The 19,407-nt window shown below is 33.9% G+C and overlaps 1 protein-coding gene across 7 annotated transcripts; it reads left to right on the top strand.

Annotated features, from left to right (window-relative positions):
* The first annotated feature begins 10,761 nt into the window (after window positions 1–10,761).
* On the top strand, window positions 10,762–13,271 carry LOC112290322 (uncharacterized). Of its 7 annotated transcripts, none has more exons than XM_090254675.1 (4): window positions 10,762–11,069; window positions 11,426–11,633; window positions 11,887–12,285; window positions 12,413–13,271. In XM_090254675.1, the coding sequence occupies exons 3-4, from the start codon at window positions 12,071–12,073 to the stop codon at window positions 12,747–12,749; spliced, it is 552 nt and encodes a 183-aa protein (XP_090110801.1). In that variant the 5' UTR covers window positions 10,762–11,069; window positions 11,426–11,633; window positions 11,887–12,070; the 3' UTR covers window positions 12,750–13,271. The 7 variants fall into 7 exon arrangements, with proteins under 7 accessions (XP_090110801.1, XP_090110805.1, XP_090110787.1 ...); XM_090254679.1 differs by having other exon boundaries at window positions 11,432–11,633; XM_090254661.1 differs by having other exon boundaries at window positions 10,762–11,633.
* Window positions 13,272–19,407: the final 6,136 nt, after the last annotated feature.

Genomic DNA, 19,407 nt, shown 5'->3' on the forward strand with positions numbered 1-19,407 from the left:
AATCCTAACATAGATTTTAGAAGGTACATACTACCAGAAATTAAATATTTCTTAAGACTATACTAGATAGTCGATACTTCTTTACAATTTTGTAGCTACTATTAGATATTTATTAATATATTAAATTAACATATATCTTAATCTGTTGTTAATTTTTTTGGAATATACCTTTGTTATGATTTATATTCAATATTATATTTTGTTCTTAAAAAAATGCTTGTTGAGCATCATGTCTAGATAATTCTATATTAGGCTAAAAGAAGAAAACTATGTTTAAAATTAATAACAAGCTATTAATATAAAATTAGACTAAGTATATATATATATATATATATATATATATTTATATTTATATGAGTTATAAAATTAAAATATCTTTCAATATTTTTTTGTTTATTTTTTTAACATGTCAATAAATCTTCTCGTTTCAGATGTTAAACAATCTAATAGTTTTGTTAATAATCTAATTAAAAATTTAAAAGACTTAAAGTATGTTTTAGAAAATATTCAATAAATCTAATATTGTAAAAAAACTACTATGAATGTATTTTTTAATTTAGAAACTTAGTTTGAAAGTATGGTGCTGTTAGGGACATAATCCTTAGAACCTTCTAGAAACAAGTTTCTAGAACCTTCTAGAAGCAAGTCTCTGGAACCTTCTAGAAGCTTCCTAGTTGATAGAAGTTGCTTAAGAAGCTTCCTAAATAGAAGTATATATTGGAATCGAGGCTGAAGAGTTCTTCAGTCTTGATAACACATCTCTTGGAGCTCTAGCTCACCTCTCTGGTATTGTTCTCATCTGATTAATCTAATTCTTGCCAGTTCTTCTTGAACTTCTTGTTAGATCTCAAGTCTGTATTTCTGTGTCCGTGATAGTTTGTCGAGATTTCACTCACCTCATATATCAGAGTTAGTTTCTTCCTCGTTAGAGTATGGATTACCCCTCTGCTTGGAAGTGTACTAGTATTTTAGAGGTTGCGGATTACCCTCCTCTAAATTGATACTTCTTTTGTTACAATATTGGAGTCTTATTCTTCTTGGAGAGAGTGGATTATCCCTTTTCTTAAAGCTCTTAAGGCATTTTAGAGGTTGCAGAGTACCCTCTTCTAAACCAATATTGTCTTCTTGTAGAGTCATTTATGTCCTTCTCTTAGAATGGCCGGAGGCCAAGACATTAGTATGATAGAAAGTTCGGAGTCCAAGTTGGATGCTATCATGAATGCTCTCGCTACGTTATCGCAAAGAACTGTAGAGATTGAAGGAGTCGTGACAAGGCTTCATAATGATGGAGCATGTAGGATGGCACAATTTAGGTTGCACCAGCCTCAAACTTCTGCACTTAGAGAAGCAACTTTGCCTCAAGTTCGATAAGCACCATTGATTCTACAACATAAGGAGCCCTGAGTTAGCCTTCCGGACAAGTTCGATGGTACGCGTTCCAAGTTTCGAGGATTCGTCAACTAAATTAGATTGATAACAGTTTTACAGCCCGAACGCTATCCAACAGAGGAGTCACATGTTGGGCTTGTTGGAACCTTACTTACAAGACAAGCTCTATCATGGTTTACTCCTTTGTTTGAGAAACGATCATCCATATTAAACAACTTTGAAACCTTTTTGGAGGCGTTTGCGGAAGCATTTGGTGAACACGACAAGGTTCCATGGGCTACAACAAAGATCCGATCACTACGACAAGGGATGCGCTCTACATCAGTCTATGCATCAGACTCCAAGCAATTAGCATGCGACATCAATTGGGACGAAGAAGCATTGATGAGTCAATTCTATTGGGATTTAAGGGACGAAGTGAAGGATTTGCTGTTAACTCTTCCTGATCCACAAATGCTCAATGAAGCTATTAGCCAAGCAATGAAGTGCGATAATCGCCTATTTCAACGCCACTAAGTCCAACATTCAAGACAACATACGGTTCGCCACGCCCCAACTATGTTGACAAACAGTGTGAATTCACATTCAGAGATAGAAGACATGCAAATTGATGCGGTATATGTCAAATCCCTTACTCTAGAAGAAAAAAAACAACGTATGGAGAAAGGTCTACGCTTGTATTGCGATGAAGAAGGCCACAAAGTTGAAAACTGTCCCAAGAAGCAAAATCGACGTATTGTCAGGACAAGGGGCGCGTTTGTTCAGGAAAACGAGGATGCCCAACTAGAATAGGAACTGTGCAGCTGGACAGTGAAACATCACAACAACAACCAGGTTCCTTTCTTTCCGCTCAACCTGCCGTTTGTTTTACAATCCCTTTGCTTATTGACCCTCAAAAATTGAGAACCCTAGCATTATTAGATTCAGGAGCATCTGCTTGTTTCTTAGACAAAGAATTTGTGAAGCATCATAAGATCCCTTTAGTACAAAAATCCAAACTTGTTCACGTTGAGGTCATAGATGAGCGACCTTTATTGTCTGGTAGTGTCACCCTTGAATCAAAACCTATAGAAGTGACGTTTAAAGACTATAGTAGTCATATTATTTTCAATATTATTAGAATCCCATCAAATCCTATTATTCTTGGTCTTTCTTGGTTGGAAAAGCATAACCCATCCATAGATTGGAGGTTGCGAAAGATGACCTTTCCCACAAAACCACACAAGAGCAAGCCTAGTAGAAAACCCCGAATAGAGAAATCCTTATTTATTGGAGCAAGAGCGTTTATAAGATCGTCCAAGGAAGGCACACCATTTGTCATTTATGCGGCTCCAACTACCGGGGAGAAGATCTCGACAACAAGTATACCAGAGCAATATAAGGATTTTAAAGACGTGTTTCAAAAGAAGAATGTCAATATGCTACCGGAACACCGACCATATGATTGTGCCATAGACTTGCAGGAAGGTGTACAACCGCCTTTTGGTCCTATCTACAATCTATCGCAGACGGAGTTGGCGAAGTTGCTGAAGTACATCGATGAGAACCTAGCCAAGAACTTCATTCGTCATTCAAAATCGTCAACGGGAGCACCCATCTTATTTGTGAAGAAGAAAGATGGCTCATTGCAGATGTGCATGGACTATCGAGGCCTCAACAAGGTAACAAAGAAGAATCATTACCCATAACCCTTGATTTCTAGTCTCTTAGAACAACTTGGACGTGCAAGGATCTTTACAAAAATTGATCTAAGAGGAGCTTACAACCTCGTACAAATCAAGGAAGGAGATGAGTGGAAGACAGCGTTCCATATAAGGTATGGCCATTTTGAGTATAATGTCATGCCCTTTGGTCTTACCAATGCTCCAACGATCTTTCAACATATGATGAATGATATTTTTCGAGAGTACCTTGATGATTTTGTTGTCATCTATTTGGATGATATTCTGATATTCTACAAAAATGAGGAAGAGTATAAAAAACACGCTCGTTTGGTCTTAGAGAAACTACACGAGCGAGGACTATATGCCAAGTTGGAGAAGTGTTTATTTCACCAAATAGAGATGGAGTTTTTGGGGTTCGTTGCGACTACGGAAGGCTTGAAGATGGACCCTAAGAAGGTGGAAGCAATCGTGTCCTGGGAGATTCCGAAGATGGTGAGAGACGTACAATGCTCTCTTGGCTTTGCCAACTTCTATCGGATCTTCATCAAGAATTACTCTCAAGTTGCTGCTCCTCTCACTCGGTTGACATGTAAGGATAAGCTGGAATGGAGACCTCTAGCGGAGAAGGCATTTCAAGACCTAAAAATCACATTTATTACAGCTCCAATCTTGATACATTCAGACTTTACAAAGGCCTTTTATTTAGAAACTGATGCTTCAGATTTCGCTTTGGGAGCTATACTTTCACAAATGGAAGAAGACAAGAAGTTCCATCTGGTTGCATTCTATTCTCGAAAGTTCTCTGTTGCTGAAATCAACTATGAGATCCACGATAAGGAACTTCTTGCTATAGTGGATTCTTTCTAAGAATGGCGTCATTTTCTTGAAGGAGCTGCACACCCAGTGACCGTATACACAAATCACAAGAATTTGGAGTATTTCATGTCGGCTCGAGTTCTAAATCGACGTCAAGCTCGATGGAGTATGTTGCTATCTAGTTTCAATTTTGTTATCACTTATCGACCTGGAAAGCAGCAAGGACTATCTGATGCCTTATCGAGGAGATCGTATCTTGTACCAAAGGCTGGAGAAGCAGCGTTTGATCAACAATGTATCACGTTGTTGAAGCCAGAGCAATTTTGGCTTCGTGCTATTATTGTGCCAATTGATGTTGACTTCTTGAATCAGGTACGTGTCGCGACCATTAAAGATTCAATAGCCATTGATATCAAGCAGCGTGCCAATGACGACAAATTCAAGGTGGAGGGAGATCTTTTATACTTTGAGGAGTGGTTGTATATCCCAAAAGGACCAGCATGACTCCGAGTTCTTCAATCTCGCCACGATTTTCCAGCTGCGGGACATTTTGGATTCAACAAAACCTTAGAACTTATTTCTCGAGATTTTTGGTGGCCTCAAATGTGGAAGGATGTGAAAGATTTTGTCCTCTCCTGCGACATCTATTCAAGATCCAAGAATCCTCGGCATCGCCCTTATGGACTCCTACAGCCATTGCCGATTCCACGTCGACCATGGTCTTCAGTTTCTATAGACTTCATCATGGACCTTCCATCATCGAACTCATTTGATAGCATCTTTGTCGTGGTAGATGGGCTTACAAAGATGGCGCACTTTGTCCCTTGCAAAAAGACATTGTCCAGTGAAGTCACAAGAAGGCTCTTTCTCGATAATGTGTATCGATATCATGGACTACCAGATGATATCGTATCAAATCAAGGGACCCAATTCATATCAAAGTTTTGGAGATCTCTCTTTGAGATACTAAAGGTGGATATCAAGCTTTCTTCGGCTTTTCATCCTCAAACTGACGGCCAAATGGAATGGGTGAACCAAGTCTTGGAATAATACTTACGATGCAGCATCAAGTATCAACAAGACGATTGGACCACATATCTGCCGCTAGCCGAGTTTGCATATAACAACACCCTCTATGCATCGACTCAATATACACCATTCTTTTCCAACTATGGGTATCATCCGAAGCTTGATTTATTGAGTTCGTCAACAAATAACAATCCAACAGCTGAAGGATTTACGAAACAACTATCAGAGCTTCAAAATAAGTTGAAGCTTCAATTACAATCCGCTCAAAAATCCTACAAGGCGTGTGTAGATAGATTTCGAAATCAAGCACCTACTTTCAAAATTGGAGATAGAGCATGGCTTCTTTGACGGAATATCAAGACCAAGCGACCATGTGATAAGTTGGATTATCAATGATTGGGACCATTTATCATCCAAAAGCAAATCAATTCAGTGGCGTACCGTTTGGAATTACTGGCTTCTATGAAGGTACATCCAGTCTTTCATGTTTCTCTTTTAGAGCCTTATCGAGAGTCGTCTTTTCCTGGAAGAGTATAATGTCTGCCACCTAGTATTGAGATCGAGAACCACGAGGAATACGAGGTTGAAAAGGTACTGGATTCACGGTGAAGGTGGGGCAAGTTGGAGTATCTTGTTCATTGGTGCGGCTATGACATTAATGAGCGAACGTGGAAGCCAGCTGAAAATCTCGCCAATGCGTCGCAAAAGGTACAGGAGTTTCATCAACAACATCCTCATAAACCTAAGCCGGTTCAACGATAGCTTGCTTCTGAAGCTTGCTCACCTAAGAATATAAGAAAGGAGGAGAGCACCACCAAAATTCATAGTTGATGTAGTTATTTTCTTGAAGATAAAATAGAATTTTTTCAATAGCCATAGTTTGGTCTTCTGATATGGATAGCCAAGAGATAGATACTATGCCAGTCAGATTATCTCAACCGACTAGCTCACAAAGGCGACCCCGAGATGAAGAACCGCCTATACCACGACGACGATGGAGGATACTGAGTAACCAATCACTGGTGATTATATTTGAGTCCGAGCCTGCTTATGATGGTCAGCCAGAAGGCGTGTTTGCAAGACAATTTCATAATGAGGACACGGAAGTTCATGCTTGGTCAAAAGTTAAAGGAGTGGGCCACTACCGTTGGCTTCAAGGGTCGATGAACCACTTGCCTCGCGAACAAAAGTTGGAGTTCATAGCAGACGTTATGCGATAGATCTTCATTTTTTTACGTTGGTACTGATCAACAACATTGTTTCTCAGAGACCTTGAAGCTAAAAGAGGAGGTGATGTTAGAGACATAATCCTTAGAACCTTCTAGAGACAAGTTTCTAGAACCTTCTAGAAGCAAGTCTCTGGAACCTTCTTGAAGCTTCTTAGTTGGTAGAAGATATTAGGGACATAGTCCTTAGAACCTTGTGGAGATAAGTTTCTAGAATCTTCTAGAAGCAAGTCTCTGGAACCTTCTAGAAGCTTCCTAGTTGGTAGAAGTTGCTTGAGAGGCTTCCTAAAAAGAAGTATATATTGGAATCGAAGCTGAAGAGTTCTTCAGTCTCGACAACACATATCTTGGAGCTCTAGCTCACCTCTCTTGTGTTGTTCTCATTTGATTAATATAGTTCTTGCCAGTTCTTCTTGAACTTCTTGTTAGATCTCGAGTCTGTATTTATATGTTCGTGATAGGTGCTTAATCAAAATCTTTAATATTACCTTTTTTATAAATTTTTTATAAAAAGACTATTGATGTCATCTTTAATCTTTTCAATACCTTTTTGTTATTATATTCTTAGTTAGTATTCAACAAATTTATAATATCTATAAATAGTTATTTAAGGATATATTTTAGTATATCTATTTTTGATCTTTCTTTTTTTAATTACATGTGAATTATTCTTTTCATGACTTGGTCTAGATTTATATAATTAACAATTTTAGGAATTGTAAAAAAGTTTTAGAAAATTTCTTATTTATGAATATACTTAAATATAAAACTTAGTTTTATCTTATTTTAATTATTTTATTTCAGTATTATTATTATAATTACGTATAATTATTACTTGATTATTATTTCAAAATTACTTTTGCAATTCTATTTTTTTATTTATGAAAATTTATTAAGGAGTAATATTAAGATAATATCTATATATTTGCGTACTTAGAATACTAATAAAGTTACAAATTATTTTATTTTAACCAAATAAAAACCAATCTTATAACATATATTAAAATTTATATCTTTAAATGTTAATTATTTTATAATCAAAATAAAAAAATCTCAAAATATGTTAGTAGATTTTTTAAATTAATTCTATAAAAAACAGTGAATATATAACTATAACTATAACTATATATATATATATATATATGTGTGTGTGTGTGTGTGTGTGCATTTTACAAATCACAAGACTTTAAGTTTTTAATGCATTTTTATCTTTATATGTGATCTATTATTTATGTAATAATAAAAATAAATTAATTCCAATTTTGGTTTGTTTAAATTTACTAATTTATTTATTATCATCTCTAATTTTGTTGTGTAGAAAAACCCACTTTAACTACACTTACACATTAAAATTCTTATTAAATTTTATGTGCAAGACACCCATATTATCTGTAATCAACTCAAACTAATCACTTTGATTTAATTTTTAATTTATACATTCTAAAAATAGCATTCAGTTTAAATCTTGATGTATAAGAATGTAAAAATATATTTTTAAAACTCACACCAAGTGGAGTTTTCTTTTTGCAATATTTTTCATTCAATTTTGGCTAGTAAGTTTGTGTTTACACTATAATTGAATGCCAATTCACAATCTACTAATATGTAGAGAACTTTCATAACAATTTTTATTTTAAATAAAAGTCTCGAACGATTATTGTTTAATGGGAACGTCCAAGGAAACACGAGAACCCGATTAGAACTTCCAGGTGCACAATTGGGAATACGCCATCACGGGGGAGGATATACCTGGAATATTCCCATGCATTTGGCAATAAGCCCGCGTTCCCATTTTCCCACGTTCCCCGATGGTTCTCAGAGTTCCCGAGTTCTATAATAGAGGATTCCACGGCCAAACACCTCCAATCAACCACGGTAACGCCACTTTACTCTCGACCACGGTGTGGTCACTTTGACCTATTTCCGTGGTCAGTGGTTGCTATGCTAGTTCAGAGCTTCTGTACACTCAAATTGAGTGTAACGCTGTTGGGATTGCAGTTAAATTCAGCATGATTCATGACGAGCATGAAAGTGCTTTTCAACCTAAAAAAGTTCGTGAATGTGAAAGTTATTAAGGTGTATCAGTGAATGGTCACATTTTGATAAATGAAGGATTTTCTTTTTCGTTTGAATATTAATTGAACGGTATTGTGTGAAAAAAGATATTAGAGTGCTGTATTGAATTTGAAGAAATTCCATGCATGACCACCCAGGCAATTGAATACTAAAAATAAAAATATATTATACATTTTTTATGTAACGTTAAAAATAATAAAAATAAAATAAACTTACAAGCTTTACTGGGTAATATTGGCAATACCACCTGCAATTTGAGCACTCTTTGTTTGTTGTGAAGAATCAAAACAAATAGTACTGCAAAGATAGTAAAAACTATGCAGATGCGGTAACACATTTTGTAATGTTTATTTCTTTTTCTTTTCATTTTTTCATTCTCTTTTTACAATTTTTATAAAATTATCTGTTTTCTTTTGAATTCAATATCAGCAGTCATTGCTATATTCTAAACATTAGTGGTGCAAATAATGCATGTGTAAAGTTTAAAATTTACTTATTATTTGAGCATTTTCATGTTACAGGTTTGATTGATTCTGTTGTATTCAATTATTAGTAGAAAGGTGATTTGGAACTTTATATTGATTTTTTTAATCTCATCTTTCAACAAAAGTAATTCATTTAAATTTTAATAAAGTAAAAGAATTGAAAGATTTATAAAATCTTAAATCTTCTAGTTACATTAAAAAATTAGAATGATCAACTAAAACAATTATTTTTTAAAATTTCATGCAAATTCCACTGTTGAGAAATTTTTACTGTTAATTAAAATCAAAATACAAAGGAGTAATTTTTTTAAGCTAAAAATTACATATGAATGTATTACTGTTAAAAAAACTGAGATACATTTTTATTATTATTGAAATTTATTATAACTTTACGAAAACTCTATCATTAATAATTGATTTCTCCATCAACCTTGTAATTGATTTCTCCATCAACCTTTTAATTGATTTCATCATCTCACTGCACAACCTCTAAGAAACCAACGCTGCTGTTAAAAAAAAAAGCACGGATTTAACAATATTCAATTTTTTCAAAAAATAAAATAAAAATCTAAGTGTTTTGATTGTATTCATTTGTGGTTTTGATTGAATTCGTTAGTTGGTTTTTAATTTAATTTATTTTATTTTGACAAGCCTCTAAACATTATACTATGTATGCTGGAACTTGAAAACATTGGTTTTTTGATATATATTATTTTGAACCATGTTATTCATGTATAAGAAGGTACGATTTAATAATGAATTAGAATTTAGACAATGTAATCAAATATCATAGAAACACATATAATTGTTATCACACAAAAAATAAAATCATTATAAAATCATTAAATTTTATTTTAAACTAATCTTAATTCTATAATTTATTGTGACCTTTCAATACAAGAAATCTCTAATGCTTTCTTCCTAACACAACTGGAGCGGGATTTTCCTACTGCCTGCCCCCCCGCCCTCCAGATATTTTCCCTGACCGCACCACGAACTTTTCGCTGCCCTGGGCACCGAAATTTCTCTTCGGACCGAGGAATGACCGCAGTGGAAGGATGAATGCCGTCCACTGATATGGATGAATGAGGATCAGGGTATGGCATGGTACTCATGCCCCCTCGATTCTGCTGCTCGATAGAATGATCGAAACCGAACCCATACATCGAGAGTCATGCTAGTTTCGGGGGCAGCCAGAGGGAACTTAAGGAACGTGAGCCGTTTCTGCGTGCGCGTGATTTGGTATTGGAAACAAAGGGAACGGGAGCTGGAGATCAGTGAGGAGAACCTGTGGTTGAGAATCATGAGGGCTTCGCAGTAAAGGAACCCGACCTTCTTGGCTTTTGCTTTCCGCATTCACTCTGAATTATATAAATAGTTAAAGTACCCAATTATTCAATTAATGGGAAGGGTGGGAGAGAGGGAGGTGTGATACTCGTTGTCCACTTCGGAATTGTCAGCCAGGTTTCATGTGTGTTTTGAAGGAATACAATTGAACTTCGTGTCAAAGATATTTGTTCGTGAATTATACATGTATCAGTTTTTGATATGAAGCCATTCAGGTTCTACACTTGATGAACATTGAAATACATTAAAGCGACGAGAAAAAAAAAATAGAACATAGTTATCGCATTCGTTTACACTTACCATGGCGGTAATCTTCATATTGGATTTCAATAACGAGTTTATAAAAAAAAGAACGGATAACTTCTCATGAATATTTTAAAATTAATGATTATAAATTCACCTGAAGTTTGCTTTTTCACTGCTCATGACGATGGAAAGAAGGAGCGCTTAATTCATAACACAAATATTACCAGTTGCGCTTCAGCGTTTGCCCTAAATCTGAGAGAGTGAATGGCGAACACATGCCGAGATAGAAGCACAACCGCAAATCTCTTCAATCCATGGTAGATTCTCGAATTCTGAGTTGCTTCATTCGACTTCTGCACCGTTTCCGTACCTACCGGCACGCATTCCGAACCTAACACCACCCAGATCTACCGTAACATGGCGCCGGGCCGTCGGATAGAATTGGATATTTTTCGACGGCCTCGATGTACGAGACCATGGGCACCAAGGGGGAACCGGATCGTGGTGGTGTGGGGCTATGGTTCGGCGAATGGCACGCAACAAGATCTCTCCGGAAAGGAAGATTGCCAATTTTGATGCTTGCTGCGGAGGATTTTAGCGATGGTGGTGGACTTTGCAGTTCCTCTATTCCTCGCCAGCTACTCAATGTAGCATAGCTACTCGGGCATTCGTGAATTGCCGTAATCGTACGCTAAGTTCATAACAACGGAGCAGAGTCGCGTAGGAGTCCCGCGTGAATGTGATCTCGTCTTCCTCTTGCAAGTTATCCGGAGTAGGAAAGAATTTTTAAGGTGAGTGGATTTGTGCCGTAGACTAAAATTTTGTGATCCGAGGAAGAGTAAGCTGCGGGAAGCTGAGTGGTACGATAGAGAGTGAGGAACGGGATTGTTGGTTGAGTTCCATGGGTTGTTGGACTGCGTTGAAGGGCGAGCGGAGATATGTGAGGTTTGTCATCAAGAGGTGAGGAGTCGAGGAATGCGATGTTGTTGTCCTGGCTGTAGCGTCAGCATTTTGTTGGACGTACGGTTTTTGTTAGGTTTGTAGTATGGAGGTATTCTGAGGTAATGTACAATTAGAGCATTTCCATGTTAGCATCTGTGACTGAGTGCGTGATCCGTCAACTAGTGGCTGTTATTGTTGTTCGTAGAGGCAGACCTGTGTATGGAGCTCTTCCTGACGAGGTTACCTCATTTTCGACGAGATCTGATGCGCCTTACAAGAATGCGGCAAAGGAGTATTTTGTGCACAGATCTTAATTAGACCCCGATCGACGTTAGATTAAATCCTTCTTAAATGCATTCGCTATAGGGATCACACTGCTGTGGCAGTTGATTTCCACTTGGTAGGGAAGAGGGGTAAGGCATTTGTGTCTAGATCTGCGTATGTGTAGTGCTTTTTTTCCGTTCTGTCTTCCTGCTCCTAATTTAATTTTTAATTAATGTTATTTTAAAACTTAATTTTCTCAACATTATAAAGTATCAAATAATTTTTTATGATATTATTCGAAAAATCTCCTTCAGCGTGGCGGCAGATGTTCGAAAGAACTCCCTGTGGTGTCCAAGATACTTTATTGCGTCATTAAATAAGTTCAGTTACCTTCTCTCGCAGGCTCCTCGGATCATCTATGTAAATATACGAAGGCATGTAAATTTCAAGTAGTTCACAAATTTGTAGACCCTATCTGGTGAGTAGAAATACTCATGCCGAACAGCCATACGCAAGAATAAATAAGCCATTACAGTCCTTTAAACATCCATACATAGCGTTGAAACAGTCTTGTTCTCCGGACAACATGGATATCACAAGGAATATCAGAAGCACCCAGCACATATCCTGGGCGTGGAGTCCTGTGGATGTTCGACCAGATATAGGTGAAAAGAGAAGAACGCGGTCGGGTTTGCGAGTCGAAGGCGGTGAAGAAGAGCTTATCTGTCCCCAACCGAGGCGGCCTACCAGTGTAAATATTCCAGGTGGCGAGTTCATGAAGCCCACTCGACGTCACAAAAGGTACTAGACCTTCTCAATGAGTTCGCAGATCTTTCCATGTTTTCCTATGTGATGTCTTGCTCTTACATTTTAGTTTTGTGTGTGAACTTCAGGAGCGTGAAGCTCACTTGCCTCTTTGTCTGTGCAGTAAGTCTTCAGCTCGTGTAGAAAGCGTGGCTTGTTTTGAGTTACTTGACATCTTCCTTAACAAAGGTGGGTATAGAGACGTTCCCAACTTCGGTTGCTCTCCTCCAAATTTTTGTGGCTCTCCTCCCGCTCGAGCCGGCAATCCCCTGATTCATGATTCCAAGTTTTTACAGCAGAGAAATTCAAATTTATCTCAGCAACTGAGTTCATGCGGACCCTCCCCCTATGGTACCTCCACACATGGAACTGCCTCTTATGATGCAAAGCCAGTTGTTAGGATAGAAGGATTTGGGTCCTTCAGTTCGGACCTGTCTTCTCAAGTCTCGGCGCTCGCATAATTCTCCCCCATTTGTGCGTATCTGATGAGCAAGAATGTATATTGGAGTGAAATAAGTTCCAGCTTGTAATTGACATGCCACGATTATTTTCGGCGAGAAGATTTTAACGGAATTGCGGATAGACAAGAGAACACAAAGTGCTGCAGAGTAGGTACTTTTATTATGCAAGGGTAGTACATTGGTTTTCTGAGGTTTCTAGACCTTCCAGTGTAGACGTTGCCCGGTATAACTGACAGTCTAGTTGGCTTGTGAATGGTAAACGTTGAGTGTTTCATTTCCTAGTTGTACACTAAAAAAAGTAGTCGATGATAGGTTGTTAAATCAATTCGGATCTCTTCAGGATGCGGCAGTTAGGCAAATATCCCAACATATGCCTCATTAGCACATTTAACAAAGTCTGGATTTTCCGTGAGGATCCAGCTTTTAGATTTCAGGGGTTTTGGTATTTTAAATTCAGTTTAGCTTGACGGCCTTTAGTCTGTACAGATATGATATGAATCACACTTGCATTGTTAGTTTTCACATTCGACTCTCTTATTTTGTAATCTATCCTGCGTTCATTCCGTTTCGTAATTGAATATTGCCCTTCTGCCTGTACCTTTTGGAAGAGATGAGTACAATTGTCAATTTCATTTGTGACCAGCCTGTCAACACTCTGGAACGATTTATCTACATTTTGTAGACGCGAAGTAAGCGCAGAAACTTGCTTCTGCTGTGACGTGTTGTAACTTCGCTGTGGAAGTAGAAAACTCAGCCGTGAAACAAGCGTAGAAACTGGCTTTTGAACATACCCGTGTTCATGAATCATGTGTTTGTCCAGAGCTTTCTTGTGACTACTTTCCAAATGTTTTCTACTTTTTGAAGGGAGAGTGAGCTGTCGAAGCAGCTTTTTACCAGGCTTGCTGCCCTTTCCGAAACTACAGTAGATAAAACTTAGAATTGTAAAGCAGCTTCAAACTCCAAGTGAATCAAAGATGAAATACCAGATATGCCAATTCACCTACAGTATTCGAATTATCGTTCAAGAAATTTTCCCAATACTCCACAAAATTAAATCCCACCCTTCTAAATCCCTTGAAGTATCTGAGAGTAGAATGTTGTTAAAAATCAAACCATTCACCCATTGAACTGAGTATATCCACTCTACTACATTCACCAACCTCTTTTATTGTTGTTCAACATGACAATTGATTCAATACTTGTGAAGAAATTTATTGTGCCCAACCTTATACCCACTAGTTGCAGTAAGGCAATCCTTACGCACTAGGTTGGACAAAACCCTACATTGAATGAAATTCTATGGTAAATTCCTAGAGGATTTTGTCTTAGGATGATGGGTGGATAGCTAGCAACAAAGAATAGACTATTCATTTCTATAATTGCATTTTTAATTCAATTTTATCTTAAGTACCACAAAGGTTGTAAGATATTCATACTAATTTTTGGTTTTAAAAATTGAAAAATTATAATAATACTAATTGCCAATTTCTATAGTGAGATTAACCTTAAACTTTCTATAGAACAAAACTTCTCATTACTTTGAGTATAAGTTATTTTTACCATTGATTTTGACAAAGATGATGTGATTCTATTTGTGTGGTGGTTTACAAAGTGGATGTTGATGCAATGTTGATGTAGCAATGAAATATATGTTTTAATTGAGCCAAAGAATGACTTTGTTCTTGAATGTGTAATGGATGCCTATACTACTTAAGAAGGTATGAATGAATAGAAGTAAGTAGAAGTGTGTAGAAACATATTATGTAGATAATATCTTACTTAGCAAACTTTAAGAAAATTTGTTTAGAATCATATTAGAATACCAATATAACTTCCTAAACTTTGACAAATGTTTTACTCTTGAAGCAATATATAACTTGATGCTTGGGCCACAAGCCTTGTAGTCCTTAAGAAGCTTTTACAAGACCCTTTTGGTAGCTTGAATATTGCAGTAAGATTGACATCACCTTCATACTTAACACTTTTCTTGTATTCCAATTTTGTTCTAGATTTTTTAGGTTCTTTGTAATTAATATTAGCTATTATGGTTTCTTTTTATCACATCTTTATATCTTGTTTGTTTACTCTCTCTCTTTTAATAATATAAGAGTATAACATATTCTTATAGTTTTTTTTTTTTTTTTTTTTTTTTTTTTTTTTTTTTATAATTTATGTCCTTGATATTTTAAATAATTTTAACTTTTGTTTATTTATTTGAATTGTTCTTCACTTAAAAAAAGAATGAATATAATAAAAACTATTTAAATTTATTGAAAGTTTTATTCTATCCTTATATTCTTTCCTAGCCATTATATACATAGCAAAAAATTGTTAGTCTAATAGTAGACTCATGTGTTTTAGAACCAATCTTAAAAAATAAAATTCCGCTATATAATCTTCATCTACAATATAAGTCTACAAGCTTGTCTAAAGATGCAATTATATTCTTAGGAAAAATAGACGTTATAGAATATAATTATAATAATTTTATGATATGCATTAATTTAGTAAAAAGATTTGTAATTTGTACCATCAAGAATTATTTTCTAAATCAAACATTACAAAATATTAATATTTAAAATTATGATTAATTAAATAATAAAGTTTAAATTGGTCTAAATTTTTATAGGTTGCTTGTTTAATTTTTGAATGTCAAGATAATGTTAGTAGTCTATAAGAGAGAGCCTATTGGTAAAAGAAGTTTATAAGATGATTCATAATTTTTTTAAAACTAAAGTTGATGATTAATATATAATAAATTTTGATAGATATACTACCAACTAAAATCTAGCTTAAGGCAATATATGTTTGAACACATCTCTCTATTATAAATCAAATATTATTGATATTTAATTTGTAAAAAAATAAACAAGTATTTTAATAAATTAAGATTTTATTCTATCTGCATTTTTAATCCACCTTAGATGACATTATACTAGATAGTGTTCATCTTAAGAGCGAGTTTTGGAGTTGTTTCATAAATTTCATACAAAATTAAAATTTTATTAATTAATAATTTATTTTTATAAATTAATAAAATGAATGGTGTATTTTGGTATAAAAATGAGGTTTGTCTTTTAAATTAATAGCTTCTTTTATTTTTTGATTTTATCTAATTAATAAATTTAAAATATTATCTTATTTATAAATATTACATGAAAATAAAAATTTAAGCAAAACATGGAGCATAATAAAGGATCTACAAAATATAATAGATATTTTGGTATTTTTTTTAAAAAGAAGAAGATCATAATAAGGATCTCTATTATTTTTTTCTCTCTTTTTTTTTTCTTTTTTATATATATGTATATATATATATAGATATATATAAAAATTTTATTATTACAAAAAAATTGATATATAAATCTCTTTACAAAATGTCTTATGTGATAAATGAAAAGAATCCTTATAAATTTTTTCAAATTTAATTTAACTTAAATATTTTATATTATTTATTTAAAAAATCATAGTTAATATTAGGATCTTATTAAAAAAATAATAGGATACAACTTAATTTTGTATCTTCTTCTATTAGTTTTACATCATTGTCACCTACTATTGTTTTCATTAGATGTAATTTGTTTTGCTTTGCTTGAATTTTTTGTTTGTTTGTTTGTTTTATTATTGTTATTTTTTTTTCTTCAAAAAAATCTGGGAATATTTAACAATCTTTAATTCTCAAAGAAGTTATTAAGATTCTATTTCTCATTTACTTATTAATTTGCCAAGTCATTTACCAATTATCTTGTACAAATACTTGATAATGTTAAAGAAGATTTACGAAAATTCATATCTTTTATTCATTTAAAAATCTTCAAATATAATGTTTTTAATATTATAATTTTATTAAATATTTATTTGGATTATTTTTTATTATGATATTTTTCTACTAATATAATATAGTTTCAAAAGTAATAAGGTTTAGAAATACTTCATTATAATTTAGTGAATATATTTTACATATTGCATAAATAATTATTAAGTAATTTTTAAAACCTCATATTTTCTAAACTATAGAGTTGCTAAAGATTTTAAACACATCAACAGAATAAATAAAAAACATCACAAATAGGGATATAAATCAATTTTAAATTCAAAAAGATAAAGTACAAAAGTAGTCAGAAAAAAAAGAGACCAAGTCAAAGACTTTTTATCTAAATATATTTTTTTTGTAGACCATTTTAAATCTACAATTAGATTTGCAAACCTTGAAATTATGGAGGTAGATTAAATAAAACTTAAAAAATCCAATCCATTTGTAAAGTTAGCTAAAAATTTAAAATGGTCAAACCTTCAATATCTACAAATCTAAATACTATTTGAACAATTCAATGATATATTTAGAATAGACAACCTATAAATATACCTATAGATATTTATAAAATAATATATATATATATATATATATATATATATACATATAATAAGAATCAATATTTCAAAATCCAAGTCAAAGTTGATATATCTTGCAAACTAAGAACTTATAGAGCAAGTCATTTATACTATTAGAATTATGGACGACAAAAATGGGAGATAGATTAATATAAAATCAAAAAATAAAGAGGCAAAAATATTTATCAAATATAAATAATTCTAAATTCTAAAGCCTAAAATCTTAAAATCCAAAACCTTAGATTTTTAAATCCTAAATCCTTAATTTTAAATCTTAAAATCTTAAATATGTCATATTACAATAGAAATTTTGATAAATGAGATTCATGGAAGAAATTCATATGTACCTTCTATTTGTGTGAAAATTATATAAAATTTTGCTAAAAAAGTAATAAAGTGGAGTAGTAAGCATATAGAGTGCCATCGTCAACTAATAGAGGAATAGAAAAGTGCCCAAGCATACCAACAAGCATTAATATAAAAATGCTAATTTCTCTATAATAGTTGAAAGCTATATAATTGAAGTAATTATCACCTCATCTTTGAATTTCTTCATAATGCTCATTGATTTCTTACAATAGGATGGTACATAGAACTAGACGGAAAGATATTGAAGAAGTCTAATGGTGGTAGATATTATAAAAATTATTGAGTCAAAGGCCTTATATCTGAAAATTCAAAAACTAATAGAGTATTTTAAGTCCAAAATTAAATTTTTAGATCCCCAAAATAAAAAGGTAGGTCAAATCAAAACTCACAAAAGCCTATTTATTTGTAAAATCAATTCATAATTCAAAATAGTCAAATCTTTAATATCTATAACTCTATACAATTTTAGAAAAATTTAATAACATATGTAGAATAGACAACTTCCAAATGGACCCAATAGTATTTTGAAATTTGGCTAAAATTCTTTTGTGAAAAAAGTAAAAATCCTAAAGTTTAAATCAAAGTTGTTATATCTTATAAACTAAAAATTTGTAGAACAAATTACTTATACCATTGAAATTGTATACAACAAAAATAAGAGAGTAGATCAAGTCAAAATCCAAATATAAAAGGATCAAGTAATCAAATACACTAATGTAACCTTAAATTGTAAATCCTAAATCTAAGTCCATCATTGAATTTGTAAACCTTGGAAATATAGAGGTAGGTCAAATGAAAACTTATAAAATCTAACTTATTTGCAAATTCAATTCAAAATTCAAAATAGTCAAATCCTAAATTTTTCAATATTTATATACTTTTAAAAGAAGTCAATGACATATTTAGAATGCATAAGTTCCAAATAGACCCAATAATATTTTCAAAATTTTCAAAAATCCTTTTATATCAAAAGTTAAAATATTAAAGCCTAAACCAAAATTGTTATATCTTACAAAGTAAGAACTTATAGAATAAAGCATTTATACTATTGGAATCATAGATAACAAACTAAGAAGAGGAAAAAGAGTAGGTCAAGTCAAAATTGATAAATAAACAGGTCAAAAAACCAGCGACACCCATGTAATCCTAAACCGTAAAACTCTAAACCTTGATTTAAATAACTAAATACAAATCATCACTGTTAATAAAATTATAATAAACCATGTACAGTGAGTGCGTGCGAGACTTATTAACACTCCAATCCGCATTATGCTTGTAACAAGGAGAACAATGTCATCGTTACCTGAGGATTTGCTGGTGTTCCAGGAGAAGGAGCTTGGATCCCTTATCCCTCCATGCCCACCAAAGAAGTTCCACATCCTGAACCTCAAGCAGTTGATGTGATCACATGTAGTGCGATATTTGAATAGACATATCGGTCCTTTGGGTACCGCTTACCGACAATGGGTCAAAGTGAAAGAGTTCGGTGGCTTCTATTTAACTGCGCACACAGATGGGAATGGCACACAGATTGGTGTACTATCTGGTGAATGGTTATTTGGTGCCATCAACATGGTTCGCTGCCTCATCCGACAATATTCTGACATGCTTGAGAATGACCATGAGTTGAAGCCTTCGTAACAACGACAGATTGAGAAGTTCTTGCCGGAGCGACGAGAAGATTCAACATTCATGCTCCAGGGAGTCAGAGAACTACGCAGTGATTTGTATGGAAACAGAAATTCCTCTTGCAAAAGCATAGACCTCCGATGGAGTACAATGAATTGGTTGCGATGAACGATGACCACGGATTTTTGTACGCGAGCAGACGCTACCTCATTCTGGTGCATTAGATGGTGTCCCGTTGATTGACTATTAGTTTCGATGGTACGCTAAC

This window comes from Physcomitrium patens, chromosome 1 (assembly GCF_059467195.1).
Source record: "Physcomitrium patens ecotype Gransden chromosome 1, ASM5946719v1, whole genome shotgun sequence".
NCBI lineage: Eukaryota > Viridiplantae > Streptophyta > Bryopsida > Funariales > Funariaceae > Physcomitrium > Physcomitrium patens.